This window comes from Nomascus leucogenys, chromosome 21, assembly GCF_006542625.1.
Source record: "Nomascus leucogenys isolate Asia chromosome 21, Asia_NLE_v1, whole genome shotgun sequence".
NCBI lineage: Eukaryota > Metazoa > Chordata > Mammalia > Primates > Hylobatidae > Nomascus > Nomascus leucogenys.
Genome location: NC_044401.1, coordinates 62,012,415 through 62,029,006, shown reverse-complemented (window position 1 = coordinate 62,029,006; position 16,592 = coordinate 62,012,415). Strand labels below are relative to the sequence as shown.

Genomic DNA, 16,592 nt, shown 5'->3' with positions numbered 1-16,592 from the left:
GTAGCTGGGAGTACAGGCCCCTGCCCCCACACCCGGCTAATTTTTGTATCAAATTACTCATTTGTCTACTTTTTATTATAAAGATTGTGGCAACTCTACTTAGGACTCTGGATTTTTCTGCCCAATTAAGGTAAAAAAAAAAAAAGCAACCACCACCATAATATTACCCAGGAAACCAGCTGTGTTCCGTAGAAGGCCGGCCTATCAGATTCAAGTTGCAAGCCTTATACACAGTAAGTGTCTCATGCACATATCCATGAGGATTCACATAAGCTGCCATCGGCCCACATAAGGATAAACTAAAACAAAGAATCAACATGGAGAACAAGTCAACATGAGAAGTCTAATTCTATTAAATGCTTAGAATTTTATTGAAGTTCACCAAGAAATGAGGTATGAGCTATATAGTTTTTAATCTTTCAGTTTTACATAATACCAGGATCTTAGTATGAAAATGGGGTGGGGGTGTAGCTGGCAGACAGGCCTGTTTTGTCTAAATGTTTTCTGTGATGACCCAAAGAAAATAGTACTTGTTTTTAAAACCCTTCTCAAGACAGACATTGTAAAGAATATAAAACTCAAATGCTTCTAAAGGAGTCTGAGAGTGTAAGTGAAATGACAAGGTCCTGTGTGGTCATTTTGGGGCAGCTGATTATTTTGCAGGAAGCAGTTTCCTTACCTTCTTGATTTATAAGTAAGTCTGATGAATTTGTCATAAAATGATTTTCAAACACTGTTACATCAGAGCATCAGTATGTGTTCAGAAGCACGTCCTACTTTGGCCCTATATGGCAAAACTGATGACTGAAATGTAATTTCTGAGGCATCTATGTTAGGGCCTAATTGAAGACAGTCTAATATATAGATTGTCAACAAGAATTAGGGGGAAAAGAATTTCTCAGTTGTTTTACTTTACCATGCTCATTACCTGTCAATAATCCCTGACATGCATTGTTGCTCTGAGTACCCAATCTGGAAGATGGTCTTAGCAAAAGTGAGCTAATTCCCTATATTTCATTTGCTGAGTCTTTGTAACTTTTAGGTATTGGAGGAAAGTATATAGAAAACAGAAATAGTCCTGATGATAATTCTGATAAGACAAGTATATTAAAAATGTAATAAAGACCTTACCTGAATATTTCATTTTTGGTTGTTATTTCTGTTTCTTGACATTGTTTACAGCAAAGGGAAGTACACTAAAAAATTTGAGAGAAAAATTATTGGTAGGAAAAACTGGCATTCATTTTACATGTAATCACATAGATCATCAAGAAACTTATAAAGATATTGCTCTCTGAATATCGTATTTTCCTTCCAAGCATTCAAAAACACTTTTAAAGATGGAGCAAGAAAATCACTGAAACTGAGATCTGCCACATATTTACATAAAACTAAATGACCTTCTCTAGGGTAAAGGAATAGTGATATATAACCTTGGATATTTCCATGCAGAAATCAAGTATTTTTCACTAAGTTGATAAAGGTATTCATATTTGACAAACACAAAACAAAACAATGAGTTTATCTGTAAGATCCTAATTGAAATCTGAATTACGTGACTACATTACTGATACAGAGCTCCATTGGCCCCAACAGAGCATCCTAGTTCTCCAGCCTGAATAAAACATAGGCATCAAAAACACATCCACTTTACTCACTTTATTCATAATGTCTAATTCACAGCGAAGTCGTTGGATAGCACTACCAATTTTAAGGAGCTGAATTCTCAATACATCATCAATAGGAAGACAAGCAGCTACTCTGTAAGAAAAATCTTCAAGACATGGTTTTTCAAGTTTTAAACTTAGGAGTCAGATAAGCATCAGATAACTTACTTACAAATCGGATAATGTCCTTTTTTTTTTTTTTTTTTTTTTTTTTTTGAGACGGAGTCTTGCTCTGTTGCCCAGGCTGGAGTGCAGTGGTGCAATCTTGGCTCACTGCAAGCTCCGCCTCCCGGGTTCACACCATTCTCCTGCCTCAGCCTCTCCGAGTAGCTGGGACTACAGGCGCCCGCCACCACGCCCAGCTAATTTTTTTTTTTTTGTATTTTTAGTAGAGACCGTGGTCTCGATCTCCTGACCTCGTGATCCACCCGCCTTGGCCTCCCAAAGTGCTGGGATTACAAGCGTGAGCCACCGCGCCCAGCCCGGATACTGTCCTTTTGAAATAAACCCTTCTCTACAAGGTTACACATTTTATACAAGTATAAACAATACAAAAATATACCAGCTATCAAAGATACACTTTTCAGAAGCTCTAAATTTAGTTTCTTTTCTTATACTTTTTTTGGTAAAATCCTTTTATGTTAAACATGAACTCAAATCCATGTTAGAAGTTATTTGCCAAGAGACTAGAAAAATAACTAAACTATATCTTATAAACAGATAAAGAATCTATAATTAAGGTAATTCCTGGAACTAGAGTCACTTCTTTTAAAGGCACCTTAAAGAACAGGGAAAGGAGTCCTTACACTCAGGAAGTGTTTTTGGATGACAGCCACTTCCTGCAATTTGAACTTTTTCTGGAAAACTTGTCTAAAATTGGAGTGCTCACAGAATATAAGGATTTTATTGCAATTAATTTTCAAATACTCATTTTTTTAACTGCTCAAGGGACATTATGCTTTTCAGAATTAAAATGTTTTAATCAGTCTTAAAATCTAAAATATATGATTGCATCCATTAGAAAGCTATTTTTTACAGCAGGACATCCCAGGCCCCAGGCAGGAAACTAACTTCATACCTATTGGATTTGAAGGAAGAGAATCATCTTTTAGATTTTCATCCCATTCACGTAGCTGTTTCTTGATTCTGTCCATTAAGGTTTCCTTGTTTAAAATAAAGGCAGCCATAATCAAGTTCATGGACTTATTAAAATTTACTATTAAGCTTTTCAACTCTTAAAACTAACATATTGGTAGCAATTTAAGTAATCGCTCAGTCCCATCTCAGTCCCAATTTAAATGCCTCCATTTTCTTATGCAGCAATGATCAAGCTCCAGCTCCTTTGCCCAGCACTAAGTCTGCCTTCCAGCCTTTTCTCACTCACTGTCTTATCCCAGCGGTATGTGCTCCCAACTCCCTTGCAGATTGCTTTGTTCTATGCCCCTGCTTGGAACTGGCCTCTCTTCTGCCTTCTATTAGGCCATTTCTGACTGAGTCCATAGGGATTATGGCACCTATAAATTGCACTAGCACTTGCTATCTATATACCTTACTTGGCACCTGTTTACTACATGATTTTCACAAGCATATGCAAAACATGCAAAAACTCATATACTGTGTCTTTGTAATTGCTTAAAAGCTCCTAAAAGAGCAGAGATCAACTGCAGTTTCCTTTAGTGTCATGCATGTTATTGAGTTTTCCCAGGACTCCAGATTTGTGGGCAGTGATTCATTAAGGGAAATGGCTAGCATTTATTGAATGCCCGCTATGCACACCAAGTACAATAGCTATCATTATATCCATTTTATAGGTCCTTGGAGAAGTAATTTGCTCCAGGCCCACAGAGTAAGTGACAGAAATCAGACTGAAGTCAGTCGCTGATCTGAAATCCAGATTCTTTAAACCATTTCAGCACTGTCCCTTACTTAGTTTTGCAAAATGTGGCAATGCCTAGTGTTAAACTTTAAGGAGCAAAAACCCTCATGGATGCATTAATTAATAGACTAATGATCAAGAGATGTAAGTTAATATACTTGTTTAGAGAAAAACCAAAACTGTTAAATATGGATGCTTTAATGTTCTAAATGTAACTATCACCCAACCCAACAAAATTTCACATGCTTAATAAAACTCTAGAGAGTCTTGTGATACCTTTTTTTTTTCTTTTGAGACAGTCTTGCTCTGTTTTCCAGGCTGGAGTACAGTGACACAATCTCAGCTCACTGCAGCCTTGACCTCCCAGGCTCAATCAGTCCTTCCACCTTAGCCTCCCAAGCAGCTGGGACTACGGCCGCATGGCACCAAACCTGGCTAATTTTTGTATTTGTAGAGATGGGGTTTCACCATGTTGCCCAGGCTGGTCTTCAATGCCTGGCTTCTAGCAATCCACCTGCCTTGGCCTCCCAAAGTGCTAGGATTACAGGTGTGAGCCACCACTCTTACAATATCTTGTTCTTAAGTTATAAGGCACTAGAAACTGGAAAAACTAAACCTTTGTTTTTTAATGACCCTTAATTATGACATGGCCTACCACATATAAAGTAAATTTAAGGTAAGTTACTTACAGCATCATATAAGGAATACAGCCAGCGAGGCCATGAGGTTAGATTTGCACAATGAAACTTTCTCTGAAAACAAAACAAAAAGACACTTAACCCCACAGAATAAAGATTCTAATGCTGGAATGAGCAACAGCTGAAAAATGACTTGGGCCTAGGAAAACATCTAATTTTAAAAAGATAAAAAATTTTGTAGATAATCCCATAACGTGACTATCTATGAAGTGTGAAATCATGCTTCTATATCCTTCAAATATATATTGTAACTAGAATCTTTATTCCTATTTAAAAAGGTCAAACATTAACATTTCAATGCAGAAGACAACTTTGGGAAGATAAATGTTGAGAGTAAACACCATACTTCTATTACGACTATGTTAGTTGCCTTTAAAATATTTACTTGTCCAGTATCTGAAGTGAAAACCTCAAAATATAATCCAAACTGTTTTTGTGTAAAAACTTGAAATGAGAATCAGCTGAATCACTATAAGCGCAAACATTAAGAAGTGATAGAATCCCAAGAAGAATAAAATGTTCATTTACTTGAGACTTCATGATGAAGTTCCTCATTTCATAAAACTCAAGGAAAGGGGAAACCGATTATATATCACCTCCAACTGTAACCGAAATCCAAACAGAAGCATGCCTAAGTCCATATAAAAATGTGAATTGTACTTAATTCCTGTAGAATTTGAGTATTTGAGGGAGAGACTCAATACTGTTGTCAGTCCTCAAATTACATATTCAGTGCCATACCGGTGAGAATGGAATTTACAAGTATAATTTAAAGTTTGTTTGGAAAAATAACTGCAAAAGTAACCACAAAATTTTTGAAAGAGAAGCGAATGGTCTATAGGACACAAAAATACTACTGAAGGGATGCACTGCAGCAGTGCTAATAGCAACAAATTGGAAACAACCTAAACATCAATCAAAAATAGAGTGAACTACATTAGAGTATGTTTATATCAAGGAATGCTCTGCAAGTGATCAAAGAACAAGGTATAGCAGAATATAAAGAATTATCACATTTTTCTCATAAACCTACATATGTACAAATCTTTGTAATTTCACTGTAAATAAAATGTTAATTGACATGCGACATGACACATGAAAGTGAGAGAAAAGGAATAAGGCAGATCAAAAGGCACTTTTAACAGACCAGAACAAGAAAAACAAGGTAACATTTAACAAAACAAGAGGAAGACCCTACTCCTGCACCTGCAAGATCAAATGACTAGGTATGTTTCATATGCTGAATGATACTTAGGCTAGGTATGTTTCATACCTAGTCATTTGATCTTGCAAGTGGAGTAAGATCTGCAGGAAACGTGGGAACACAGCACACATAAAAGGGACTTGGGACTGAGCTGATAGCTGGAATTGTGCTACGCAGCTGTACGATGTGCTACACCACTCCCACCCGCTACTTCCCCACCACTCCAATCCTATTCTAGCTATGTTTGTTTGGTGCAAAAGTAACTGCGGTTTTAATAGACTAGAATCTAAGAGACAATGTTACTCTATTCCATGCTGTTCAAATATGGGAACTTTTATTATCAAAGGGAATGTCTTGTTACCAGGGATGTTCAGTTTAGAGCTGTCTCTCAAGTGAACATACTCGTTTTCAAATGTTTTAGGAGTTGCAACATGGAAGACGACAGACTTGTTCTAAAACACGACCTACAGCTCAAAACAAAGGATTCCTTAATGAGAAACATTTCTGGCTTGATATAATCCTTATATTTGAGACTATGCAAAGATCAGCCGTCCCCAACCTTTTTGACAACCAGGGACCAGTCTCGTGGAAAACAATTTTTCCAAAGATGGGGTGGAGGATGGTTTTGGAATGATTCAAGTGCATTGCATTTATCATTAGAGTCTCGTAAGCACGCAATCTAGATCCCTCACATGTGCAGTTCACAATAGGGTTTGCGCTCCTGTAAGAATCTATGCTGCCACTGATCTGATAAGAGGTGGAGCTCAGCTTCACTTGCTCGTTCACCACTCACCACCTGCTGTGTGTCCCGGTCCCTAACAGGCCACAGACCAGTGCTGGTCCGTGGGCCAGGATTTGGGGACCCCTGCCAAAAGTGATCTGAGATGGCCTCCTATGTGCTCTTGTAGTGGTTAAAGCCTGAGGAGTCAGACCATGAGATCCTTCATGTACTCTCCAATAAGCTGTCCCTCAGTTTTAAGACTAAACATCTAATGGTAAGATTATTGTCACAGTCCAGTTGCAGAATTTAAGAAACTATTACTAAGAGCACATCAAGTAGCTCTGAATCTTCAGGAACAGCAATGGCAACCATTAGTACTGTGCCAAGAATTTTACATTTCTTATAAGAATACTGTTAAGGTTAGTAGTTTATTATCTCCATTCTAAAGTAAGGAAACGAGGCACACAAGGATGGTATGACTTGCCCAAGGTCACAGAGTCAGTAAATAGGAAGGAGCTAGGATTTGTATACAGGGAGTCTGACTCTAACCATCATTCATTCAACAAATATTGTGAGTGCCTGACAGGGTTTGGCAGTGTCCCCACCCAAATCTCATCTTGAATTGTAGTTCCCATAATCCTCATGTGTCCTGGGAGGGATCTGGTGGGAGGTACTTGAATCATGGGGACAGTTACCGCCATGTTTTTCTCATGATAGTGAGTTCTCATGATATCTGATGGTTTTATTAAGAGGGTTTTTCCCCTTTTGCTTGGCACTTCTTCCTGCCATCATGTGAAGAAGAACGTTTGCTTCCTCTTCTGCCATGATGGTAAGTTTCCTAAGGCTTCCCTAGCCATGCTGAACCGTGAGTCAAAACTCTTTTCTTTATAAATTACCCAGCCTTGGGTATGTCTTAGCAGCGTGAGACCAGACTAATACAGTGCCTAACATGTGTCAGGCTATTTTTATACATTTAGGTTATGCCAATGAATGAAAGAAAAACCAACAAAATTCACTGCCCTGTGGAGCTTATATTTTAGAGAGAAGAAGCTTACTAAGTTATATATTCTTAGAATTACAAAATGACAAAGACCCAACTGAAAGTTTTAGTTTGCTGACACACTTCTCATTCAGTTATTAAAATATACTTCACATATCAGAATGGTCACTTTTGTAACACAAAAAAAATGTAAAAAAGTGTAGTACAAAAGTGTAATTTCATTTGGCACCCATGTCAAGAAAAATAATCTGAAATAACATATAAATTTCAAGCATAAAGAGAATAAAATGTGGCACACTAGCATATTAAGGGCAATGTACTGGATCAGGCATTCACTCTGCCACCATGCCCATGAGCAAGCTACACTTTCAGGTAGCTTCTTTTCAGAGTCAGAAGGCCTCTAAAATTCTTTATCTGGAGCACCCTGACAGATTCACATATGCATAATACATCCTTAGTATTTGTGATGTGTGTTAGTCAGACACACTGAAGAGACGTATACCAGAAAAGATTAGCTAGCTAGCTTTTACAGAGCAACTGCCAAAATTTAATACATTTCAATATCCTCAAATTTAAGAGTCCCATTTAGCTTTCTGGCACAATAGGAAAGGCTCCTGTCTTATATCTGGGTAAAATGGGTGATAAGTTCTAGCAATTTATAGGCATTCTTTAAATATATCAACACCATGATTGATGTCATAAAATGGTTATACCTCAAGAAAATTTTAATACTAGCCAAAAAGTTTAGGCACTTAAAAGTGACCAATGACTGATTCTCCAGCAGAGTAGTATTCACTCTGGGAACAGGATTTACTACTAAAAGCAGGCATAAAAGCCCTTAAAATGAATCTGTTACCTGGAGGTAATCTATCATAGTCCTCCATTTTTAAGTCTCATAACTATGGCTGCAGCTTTGCCTCCCAACAATGTAGAATGTTCAAAACCTGTGAAACTCCATTTAAGTGAGTCTTAATGAAGTGCAATGAAAATGGAAAGAGTAATGTGAAAAGCTAAACATAAATAGTAAATCACTACCACTGACTTCCTTTACATAGTGACTAGAAGTGGTCACTTATTGTGTTAAATCCTATTACAATCAGCAATGTAAATGACAGAAATAATTTACATAAATAATTAGTTACCAGTTTTTGTTTCCTTCTCTCATGAACCAAATTCCTACATGGTAATAAGAACTGGAATGGAATGATAAGCTCTTTCCTACTCCTGAGGCTTGTACGCTAATGGCAGATACACAAGTGCACATACAAGATGTATGCCTGGGAAATGACCAGTCTTTCTGAGGAAGCACCTGACTATACATCGCCTAAGATTTCAAGACTTTTCTTCTTTATATAAAAATAGTCAATAAATGTTACTGTTCTTACTCTTATTATCCTGGAACAAGGTGAAACAGATTTCTCAAGTTCACAAGAAATGTTAATCAATGGTAGTCACTGAAAAGCTTGACAAAAGAGCAGTGAGGGGCTTACCAGCCCTATTTTTATTTACACAAATTACAAAGTGCCAACATTTACAACAATATGATGATGGCACACTAGGAGACCAGAAGACAAGAAAAGTAAAATAAACATATGAATTTGGTCTGTGACAACGGTGGGATCTCAAATCAATGGGGGAAAATATGGACTATTCAAAAAGTGGTAGTAGGACAATAGGGAGCCATATGGAAAAAAGTAAAGTGGAATTTATATCAGGATCAACTGCACAAGGATCACACCTTTCCACAGAAAAGTAATGAAACCACAGTAAGTATACAAAGAAAACATGAGACATTCCTTTGCATGGGAACGTCATTTTTGGCTATGATTTAGAATACAGAAGCATTAAAAATTAAACTAAGAACAACAAAAAAATAGTTCTGTATGACAGAGCACACCAAAAACAAAAGACAAACTAGGAAAAATGTTTGGAACTCATTAATTACAGAGACTATAAAGCTTACAAGGAACTCCAAGAAATCAACAAGCCGTAAAAAAACGGGCAAATACTTTATAGAAAGGAAACACAAACTGCTCTTACAACAAAATGCTTACCCTTGCTCTCAGAGAAATTCAAATTGAACCTTCAATGTAATATATTTCACTTATCAGATCAGCAAACATCAGATTTGATACTACATTGCCTGTGAGGCCATGATGAAACAATAATAAAAGTTAAGTACAAACACCTTACATATTTCGAAAATGACTCGCCTCCCGGGTTCCAGTGATTCTCCTGCCTCAGCCTCCCAAGTAGCTGGGATTACAGGCGCCCGCCACCATGCCCAGCTAATTTTTGTATATTCAGTAGAGACGGGGTTTCACCATTTTGGCCAGGCTGGTGTTGAACTCCTGACCTTGTGATCTACCCGCCTCGGCCTCCCAAAGTGCTGGGATTACAGGCATAAGCCACTACGCCTGGCCTCAAAATTATTTTTAAAACTGACAATTATAAATGCATTTACTCTGTAAGCCAATAACCTCACACTTTAAAAGTTCTCATAAATATTTACCTATATAAAAGGTCATTTGTACATGTTATTTAGTACAGATCTATCATCAGTATGGGACTGGTTATACAGTGTATCCATACAAAAGAATTCCATGCAGCTTTAAGAATGAGCAATGCTCTATAAACTAATACAAAAGAATCTCCTATAAGACACAGTTTAGAAAAAGGTATGTATCCTTCTGTATAAGAAAGAAACAAGAACATTTGTATCTAGATAAAATTAGGAGGAGACTTAAACACTAATCTGGGAGATTATGTGTGATGCCCCTGCCTTTCCAAATTCACGCTCAGTTCCTCTCTGCTCTACGCAATAAACAGGAACAACCATGGCTAAGTTCAACAGAGGCCAGAAAGATGAGCACTCATTACTTTCTTAATACCTATTAATTTCCCATTTGGCTTATCTTTACATTTCATACTCAACTCTTTTCTGATTAACATAGTAAACCTTGATATATGGATAAGCAGATGGTCTGGGCAAGCAGGGAATACACTTAGAAAAATTTAAGTCATATTCCCAACAGGTTTAAACAAAATTTCCTTTTTTTTTTTTTTTTTTTTGAGAATTTGATTTGAGAATCCCCCTACAGTAAACCAGTGAATAGAGAAAGGCACTGTGATGGGAAAAGAACTAAACAGTTTCAGAGCTCGAATTCCAGAACAAGAAAGGTCTCTAGATGGAGTGGGTTTTGAAAGTGTTCCCTAATTACACTAGCCTAACTCCTTAATCATGAGAGACACGTGCTGAATCTTCTCTAATGCTTCCTTGTCAGAATGGTAAATAACACAGAACACTTCCAGAAGCTTAAATTTTATTTCATGTCATTTGGGATGTTTACGTTTCCATGGCAAATGCTGTGTGCAGTTTCAAGGTTAACTGAATACATCTCAGGAAGACTACAACCTGGATACTTTAAGTTCCTTTTCTGCAGGAAAAGTGTGTGGCAACCTTATTAGCTTGAGTTAGCTTAGTTATGTAAGCATCTCCCAACTCTGACCATTTTAACTACTACTCAGACACGGAGACAGAACACACATATGCAGTACTTCAGATTATGGTGGGATGGACAAGTCAGATACAAGCAAGCTCTATGAAGAGAGGAATGAATTGAGCCTTGTATCTGTCTAAAGACAAGCACTGTTACATAATCCAGCCCCCATGGTAAGCTAGGGTCCCACTAAAGCTGCAGCATGCCAAACCACTCAGATGGTCCCACTGCATATGGAGTTCCTACCAAAGATATCTGCCGTCCCCTTTCCCTGTTAGATTCCTTTTTGATGCGCACAGAATGGCTCTAAGTGGTCTCTCTAAAGCAGAACAGAGTTTGTAGGTCACTTGGAGTCCAAAATAGATTAGCTAGCGGTTTCTCTTGGCCTAGTGATCTAGATTCCAAATTTCAGAACCTAAGAAACTCTATCAACGTTTAAACAAGGGAACCCTGTAGATAACCTGACATATATGGGATGGAGTTATTTGTATCACCTAAAACCTTTTAGGGCTTCTCATTCCTTAGCATCTTCTCTTTAGCCCTTGGCAACTCTGAATATGAAAATAACCAAGGGCTAATTAAGACAAGAGGAAAAGTTCGGAGGATCTGAACCCACACAAATACGTGCTGCTTTGGTCTTCCCAGCTCTATCTTTTCTTGTCTTATTAAGCCAGTGGCAATCCAGTTGCATGGGCCAAATTCGGAATGTAATGTAAACAAGATGCTTTAACCATAGAACAGGAAGAATTTAAGTAGTAACTCACATAAAAAATAAATTTAAAAAGCAGTCTTACTTCCTTAGCCCAAGTTTAGGTTTAAGACTGCAGGATCCTACAGGCAGGTCACAGAACTAGCTGTACAGAACACTTGAGTCAGGAATTAACTACCACTGCTCTCACCCTATACTTAGAACTTTGCAAAGAAGAGTTAATTTAGGATTTTTAATGGTTAAGAATTTTTAACCCATCTTGGTATGGAAAAACTATTCTATATACCCAAATACTTAATATAGGCATACTGAGATTCACAAATACTGCCTTTAAAAAAAAAAACAAAAACAAAATTGAAGATTTCTGGCAACCCTGTTTCAAGCAAGTCTATCAAGCCATTTTTCCAACAGCATGTGCTAACTACCTGTCTGTGCCATATTGTGGTAATTTTCACAATATTTCACACTTTTTCACTGTTGTATCTGTTATGATGATTTGTGATTAGTGAACTTTGATGTTATTACTGTGACTGTTTTGGGGCACCACAAACTGCACCCATTTAAGACAGTAAACTTAACAAATGTGTTTTGATTGCTCCACTGACCACCCCCTCCATCTCTCTCCCTCTCCTCAGGCTTCCCTATTTCTTTGAGACATAACAATATTGAAACTAGGCTAATTAATAACTCTACAATGGCTTCTAAGTGTTCAAGTGAAAAGAAGAGTAGTCACACATCTTTCACTTTACATCAAAAGCGAAAAATGATAAAGCTTAGTTAGAAAGGCATGTCGAAGCTGAAAGAGGCCGAAGGCTAGGCCTCCTAGGGCAAATAGCAAAGCTGTGAATATGAAATGCTACTCTGGTGAAAGCCAAAAAGCCTTATTACTGATATGGAGAAAGTTTTAATGGTCTGGATAGAAGATCAAATCAGCCACAAATTTCTGTTAAGCCAAAGCCTAAACCAGAGAAAGTCCCTAAATCTCCTTTCAGGGGCTAATAGCTGGTGACTTCAAGTTAAAACCAATGCTCACTGGCCATTCCAAAAATCCTAGGGCCCTTAAGAATGATGCTAAATCTACTCTGCCTGTGCTCTGTAAATGGAACAAAGTCTGGATGAGAGAACATCTGTTTAGAGCATGCTTTACTGAATATTTTAAGCCCGCTGTTGAGACCTACTGCTCAGAAAAAAGACTCTTTATAAATATTACTGCTCATTGACAATGTACATGGTCACCCAGAAGTTTTGATGGAGACATACAAGGAGATTAATGGTGTTTTCATGCTTGGTAACAAAATTTCCATTCTGTGACCCATGGATTAAGGAGTACTTTAAACTTTCAAATCTTATTATTTAAGAAATACATTTTTTGTAAGGCTACAGCTGCCACAGAGTGATTCCTCTGATGGATCTGGAAAAAGTAAATTGAAAACCTTTTGAAAAAGAGTCATCATTCTAGGTGCCATTAAGAATAATCATGATTCATGGGAGGTGGTGAAAATATCAACATTAACAGGAATTTAGAAGAAGTTTACTCCAACCCTCACGGATGACGATTTTGAGGGTTTCAACCCTTCAGTGAAGAAAGCAACTGCAGATGTGACAGAAATAAAAAGAGAACTAAAGTTAGAAGTGGAACCCGCAGATAGGACTGAATTGCTGTAATTTCATGATCAAACATGGATTAGGAGTTGCTTCTCATGGATGAGCAAATAAAGTGGTTTCTTGAGAAGAAATCTACTGCTGAGATGTTGTGAATGTTGAAATGACACAAAGAATTCAGAATATTACATACACTTAGTTGATAAAGCAGCAGGAAGTTCTGACAGGATTGACTCCAATTTTGAAAGTTCTATTGTGGCTTAAATGCTGTCAAAAAGCGCTGCATGCTAAAGAGGGATCTTTTGTGAAAGAAAGAGTCAATCTGTGGGGCAGACTTCATTGCTGTCTTAAGAAATTGCTGTAGTCACCCCAACCTTCAGCAACCACTATGATTAGTCAGCAGCCATCAACAGCAAAACGAGACTATCCACCAGCAAAAGATTATGATTCACTGAAGGCTCAGATGATTGTATTTTTTAGCAATAAAGTATTTTTTTATTTAAGGTATGTACACTGTTTTTTAGATACAATCTTATTGTACACATGATAAACTACAGTATCGTGTGAATAAAACCTTTATATGCACTGGGAAACCAAAAAACTCACGAGACTCACTTTATTGTGATACTCGTTTTATTGCAGCAGTTTGAAACTGAACCTGCAATATCTCTGTGGTATGCCTGTACCCCCTGAAAAAAAGTATCTAGTATGAAATACACAACTATGTGAATATTGAGATGACACACAGGGAACAACTTGATGCAGTTACCTTGCCACATATTTCAGTAGCAAACCAGTATCAAACATACTTTTAGGCACTAAATGACTTAAAATATTCCAAATCTACTCCTTGGGAGCCACATACTGACAGTGATCACTGACATACTTATTTCAACAGTAACATTTAAAATAACTATGGGAACAAAATTTCCCACAGTTCAGTTAAAAGAAACAAGGGTAAATGCATATTTAAAGTGTCTGTATCTGGTCTGGGGAAGAAAGCACTGCCTGGTGATATGATCTGGCTGTGTCCCCACTCAAATCTCATCTTAAATTGTAACTCCCACAATTTCCACATGTCATGGGAGGAACTCAGTGGGAGGTGACTGAATTATGGGGGCGGGTCTTTCCTGTGCTGTTCTTGTGATAGTGAATGAGTCTCATGAGATCTGATGGTTTTAAAAATGGGAGTTTTCCTGTACAAGTTCTTTTTCCCTGTCGCCATCTATGTAAGACGTGACTTGCTCTTCCTTGACTTTCACCTTCTGCCATGGTTGTGAGGCCTCCCCAGCCATGTGGAACTTTAAGTCCAATAAACCTCTTTTTTTATAATGTGCTCAGTCTTGGTTATGCCTTTATCGGCAGCGTGAAAATGGACTAATACACACAGCTACACAAAAGCTGCCTGTTAACTAAAGGCAGTATCAATATTATTAAACATTAAAAAAAATACTAGTTTCAAGGTTGTTTGGGAATCTTAAAGCAGTCTAATTATATCTTATTAGAATCTTCCTTAGAAACACTAGTCAAAACACACTGTACCATGAAACAGATCAGTTAACTGAAATAAAGATAAGACCAGGAAGTCTTATAGATACCTGGTTATAACCCTGATGCCCATCAAGTGCCCATTTTGCACAAGTTTTTGCTGAAAACTGGAGGAATTCTACTGCAAGAACAGTAAAAGTTTGGTACAATAACTAGTATGTAAGTCCCCTTCATTAATTATCCATAATAATTTACGTTAAATCAGGATTCTATATTTACATTAAAATATTAAATCCTCACCACTCAACGAAGGGATGATTAATACAGAACTTTTAAGGTTACAATGGAAACTGTCTTTCCATATTTAAAAAAAACTCAAAAAGCCCAATTATTCTAAATTTAGAAACTAGTAATCTTTTTCTTTAGGTAGCAATTACAAATATTAACTATACTTAAAATTGCACATCTCACAAATGAGTAGAAACAGGCTCCCTTAATTTTTTTTCCCTATGACAATTATGATTTAGTCAAAGGATATAACATAGGAATTAGTGCCCAAACAAGCAACACTTTTAAAAAGCGCCTAGTCTCAAGTCAATTTTTGCAATGTCAACTGTATTTCATTAAAACACACAGCAAAAGAAACCTTTCTCTCTGATCTGAAGGAAAACAGACTCTACTTCTCTACTACTACTCTACCCCAAAAGAATCCTCCCTTCTTTAAGATAATGGATGTTTATGATCCAAGAGCCAAACATCTAACTTGATCATAGTTTAATAAGCATTTCCCATGGAATTAAAAATCATAAGCGATTAATATAACTGATAAGCATAATAACAAGGATACCTTACAGCTGTGTGACATTTTATTGCTTTTGTAAACTGCTTTTACATAAAATAGCTGCCTGTGCAATTTTTAGAGGATCAAATATAGCTGGAATATTGCCACACAAGGTGTCTGGGTAATGAATCATGAGAGTTGTGTTTCTTTCTTAAAACAGGAAAAAAAACAACCTGTCTTCATTTTTTGAAGATGCATAAAAAATTAGTTTCTCACCTTCTGGTATTTCTGCCACCATTTATATGAACATTGGTCTTCCCTTGAGACAGGTTTTGAAGGAAATATCTGGCACTTATTGAGGGATTCTAACTGAACTGCAGACATGGTTGAAGGCAACACACATTCGGGAAGAATTTGCACTTTAGCTTGCTGGATTCTAAAATAAAGAGAACCAAGCATGGTATTCATTTCTAAGATTGACTAACTCAAAACTGTAAGTTTCTAAACAGTGATCATTTTAAATACCAAGATTTTCCAAGTTTTATCTTTTAAACATATTCATCAAATACTGATGTTAAGATACAGAAAGTTTCAGAAAATAATTTTATTTCATAAATCATACCAAAGTTAAAACCAAAGATAACCTAAAGTATGGATTTTCAATGTAACTGTGGAATGGAAAGGGAGATCGACACATTTCAGATAAACACAGAGTCTATAAATGAAACAAAGTTTTTAAAAAACCAACATACAACCAACTATTGCTTGATACTTCTAATTTCTTAAACATTCTTAAGATACCCAAACTCTTCTATCCCACTTCTTATGCTGCTTAACTCTTACATCTATCCTTTCTCATAAGCCATCTAATCTAAGTAGAGAAAGGAAGAGAAACATCAAGAATGTATTTACATGGATGAATTAAAATAACACTAGAGAATTACATGCAACCTTTCTGTGTGCATTCCTTTTCACGTTCTTAAGAGTTTAACTGTACAAAGGATCAAACTATATATTAGATTTTTTCTTAAGTTATTTAAAATGTCATAATAAAGTCATTTCCAAAATGCTACTTGAGAATATCATAATTGCAAACATCTTATCATGAACTAGTGCAAACAGGAAGGTTGTATCTATGAGCTATCTTCCTGTGAGGCATTCTCTCAGAGTGTAGCTTCTGAAATGTAGAATATGTAACTGTATTCAAATGCTAGTATGTAACACTGTCAGACTGACAAAGTCAAATATATTAAAAGTCTCTGCTTTATTAGTTATACTTAAGACTTCTAAAGTAGTCTTTCATAATAACCACTGTTTGACCACAAAATATTATGGATGAAATTCTG

The 16,592-nt window shown here is 36.8% G+C and overlaps 1 protein-coding gene across 1 annotated transcript in view; it reads right to left on the bottom strand.

The window, feature by feature from the left end:
- The window catches only part of CRBN (cereblon), a 30,203-nt gene that overhangs the window by 2,273 nt on the left and 11,338 nt on the right, over nt 1-16,592 (bottom strand). Inside the window, exons 5-10 of the mRNA XM_003264914.4 lie at nt 15,523-15,682; nt 4,233-4,295; nt 2,746-2,830; nt 1,659-1,774; nt 1,132-1,196; nt 168-299 (exon numbers count right to left, since the gene is read on the bottom strand). Of these exons, the coding sequence (XP_003264962.1) occupies nt 168-299; nt 1,132-1,196; nt 1,659-1,774; nt 2,746-2,830; nt 4,233-4,295; nt 15,523-15,682 (621 nt within the window). The remainder of the gene's footprint in view (nt 1-167; nt 300-1,131; nt 1,197-1,658; nt 1,775-2,745; nt 2,831-4,232; nt 4,296-15,522; nt 15,683-16,592) is intronic.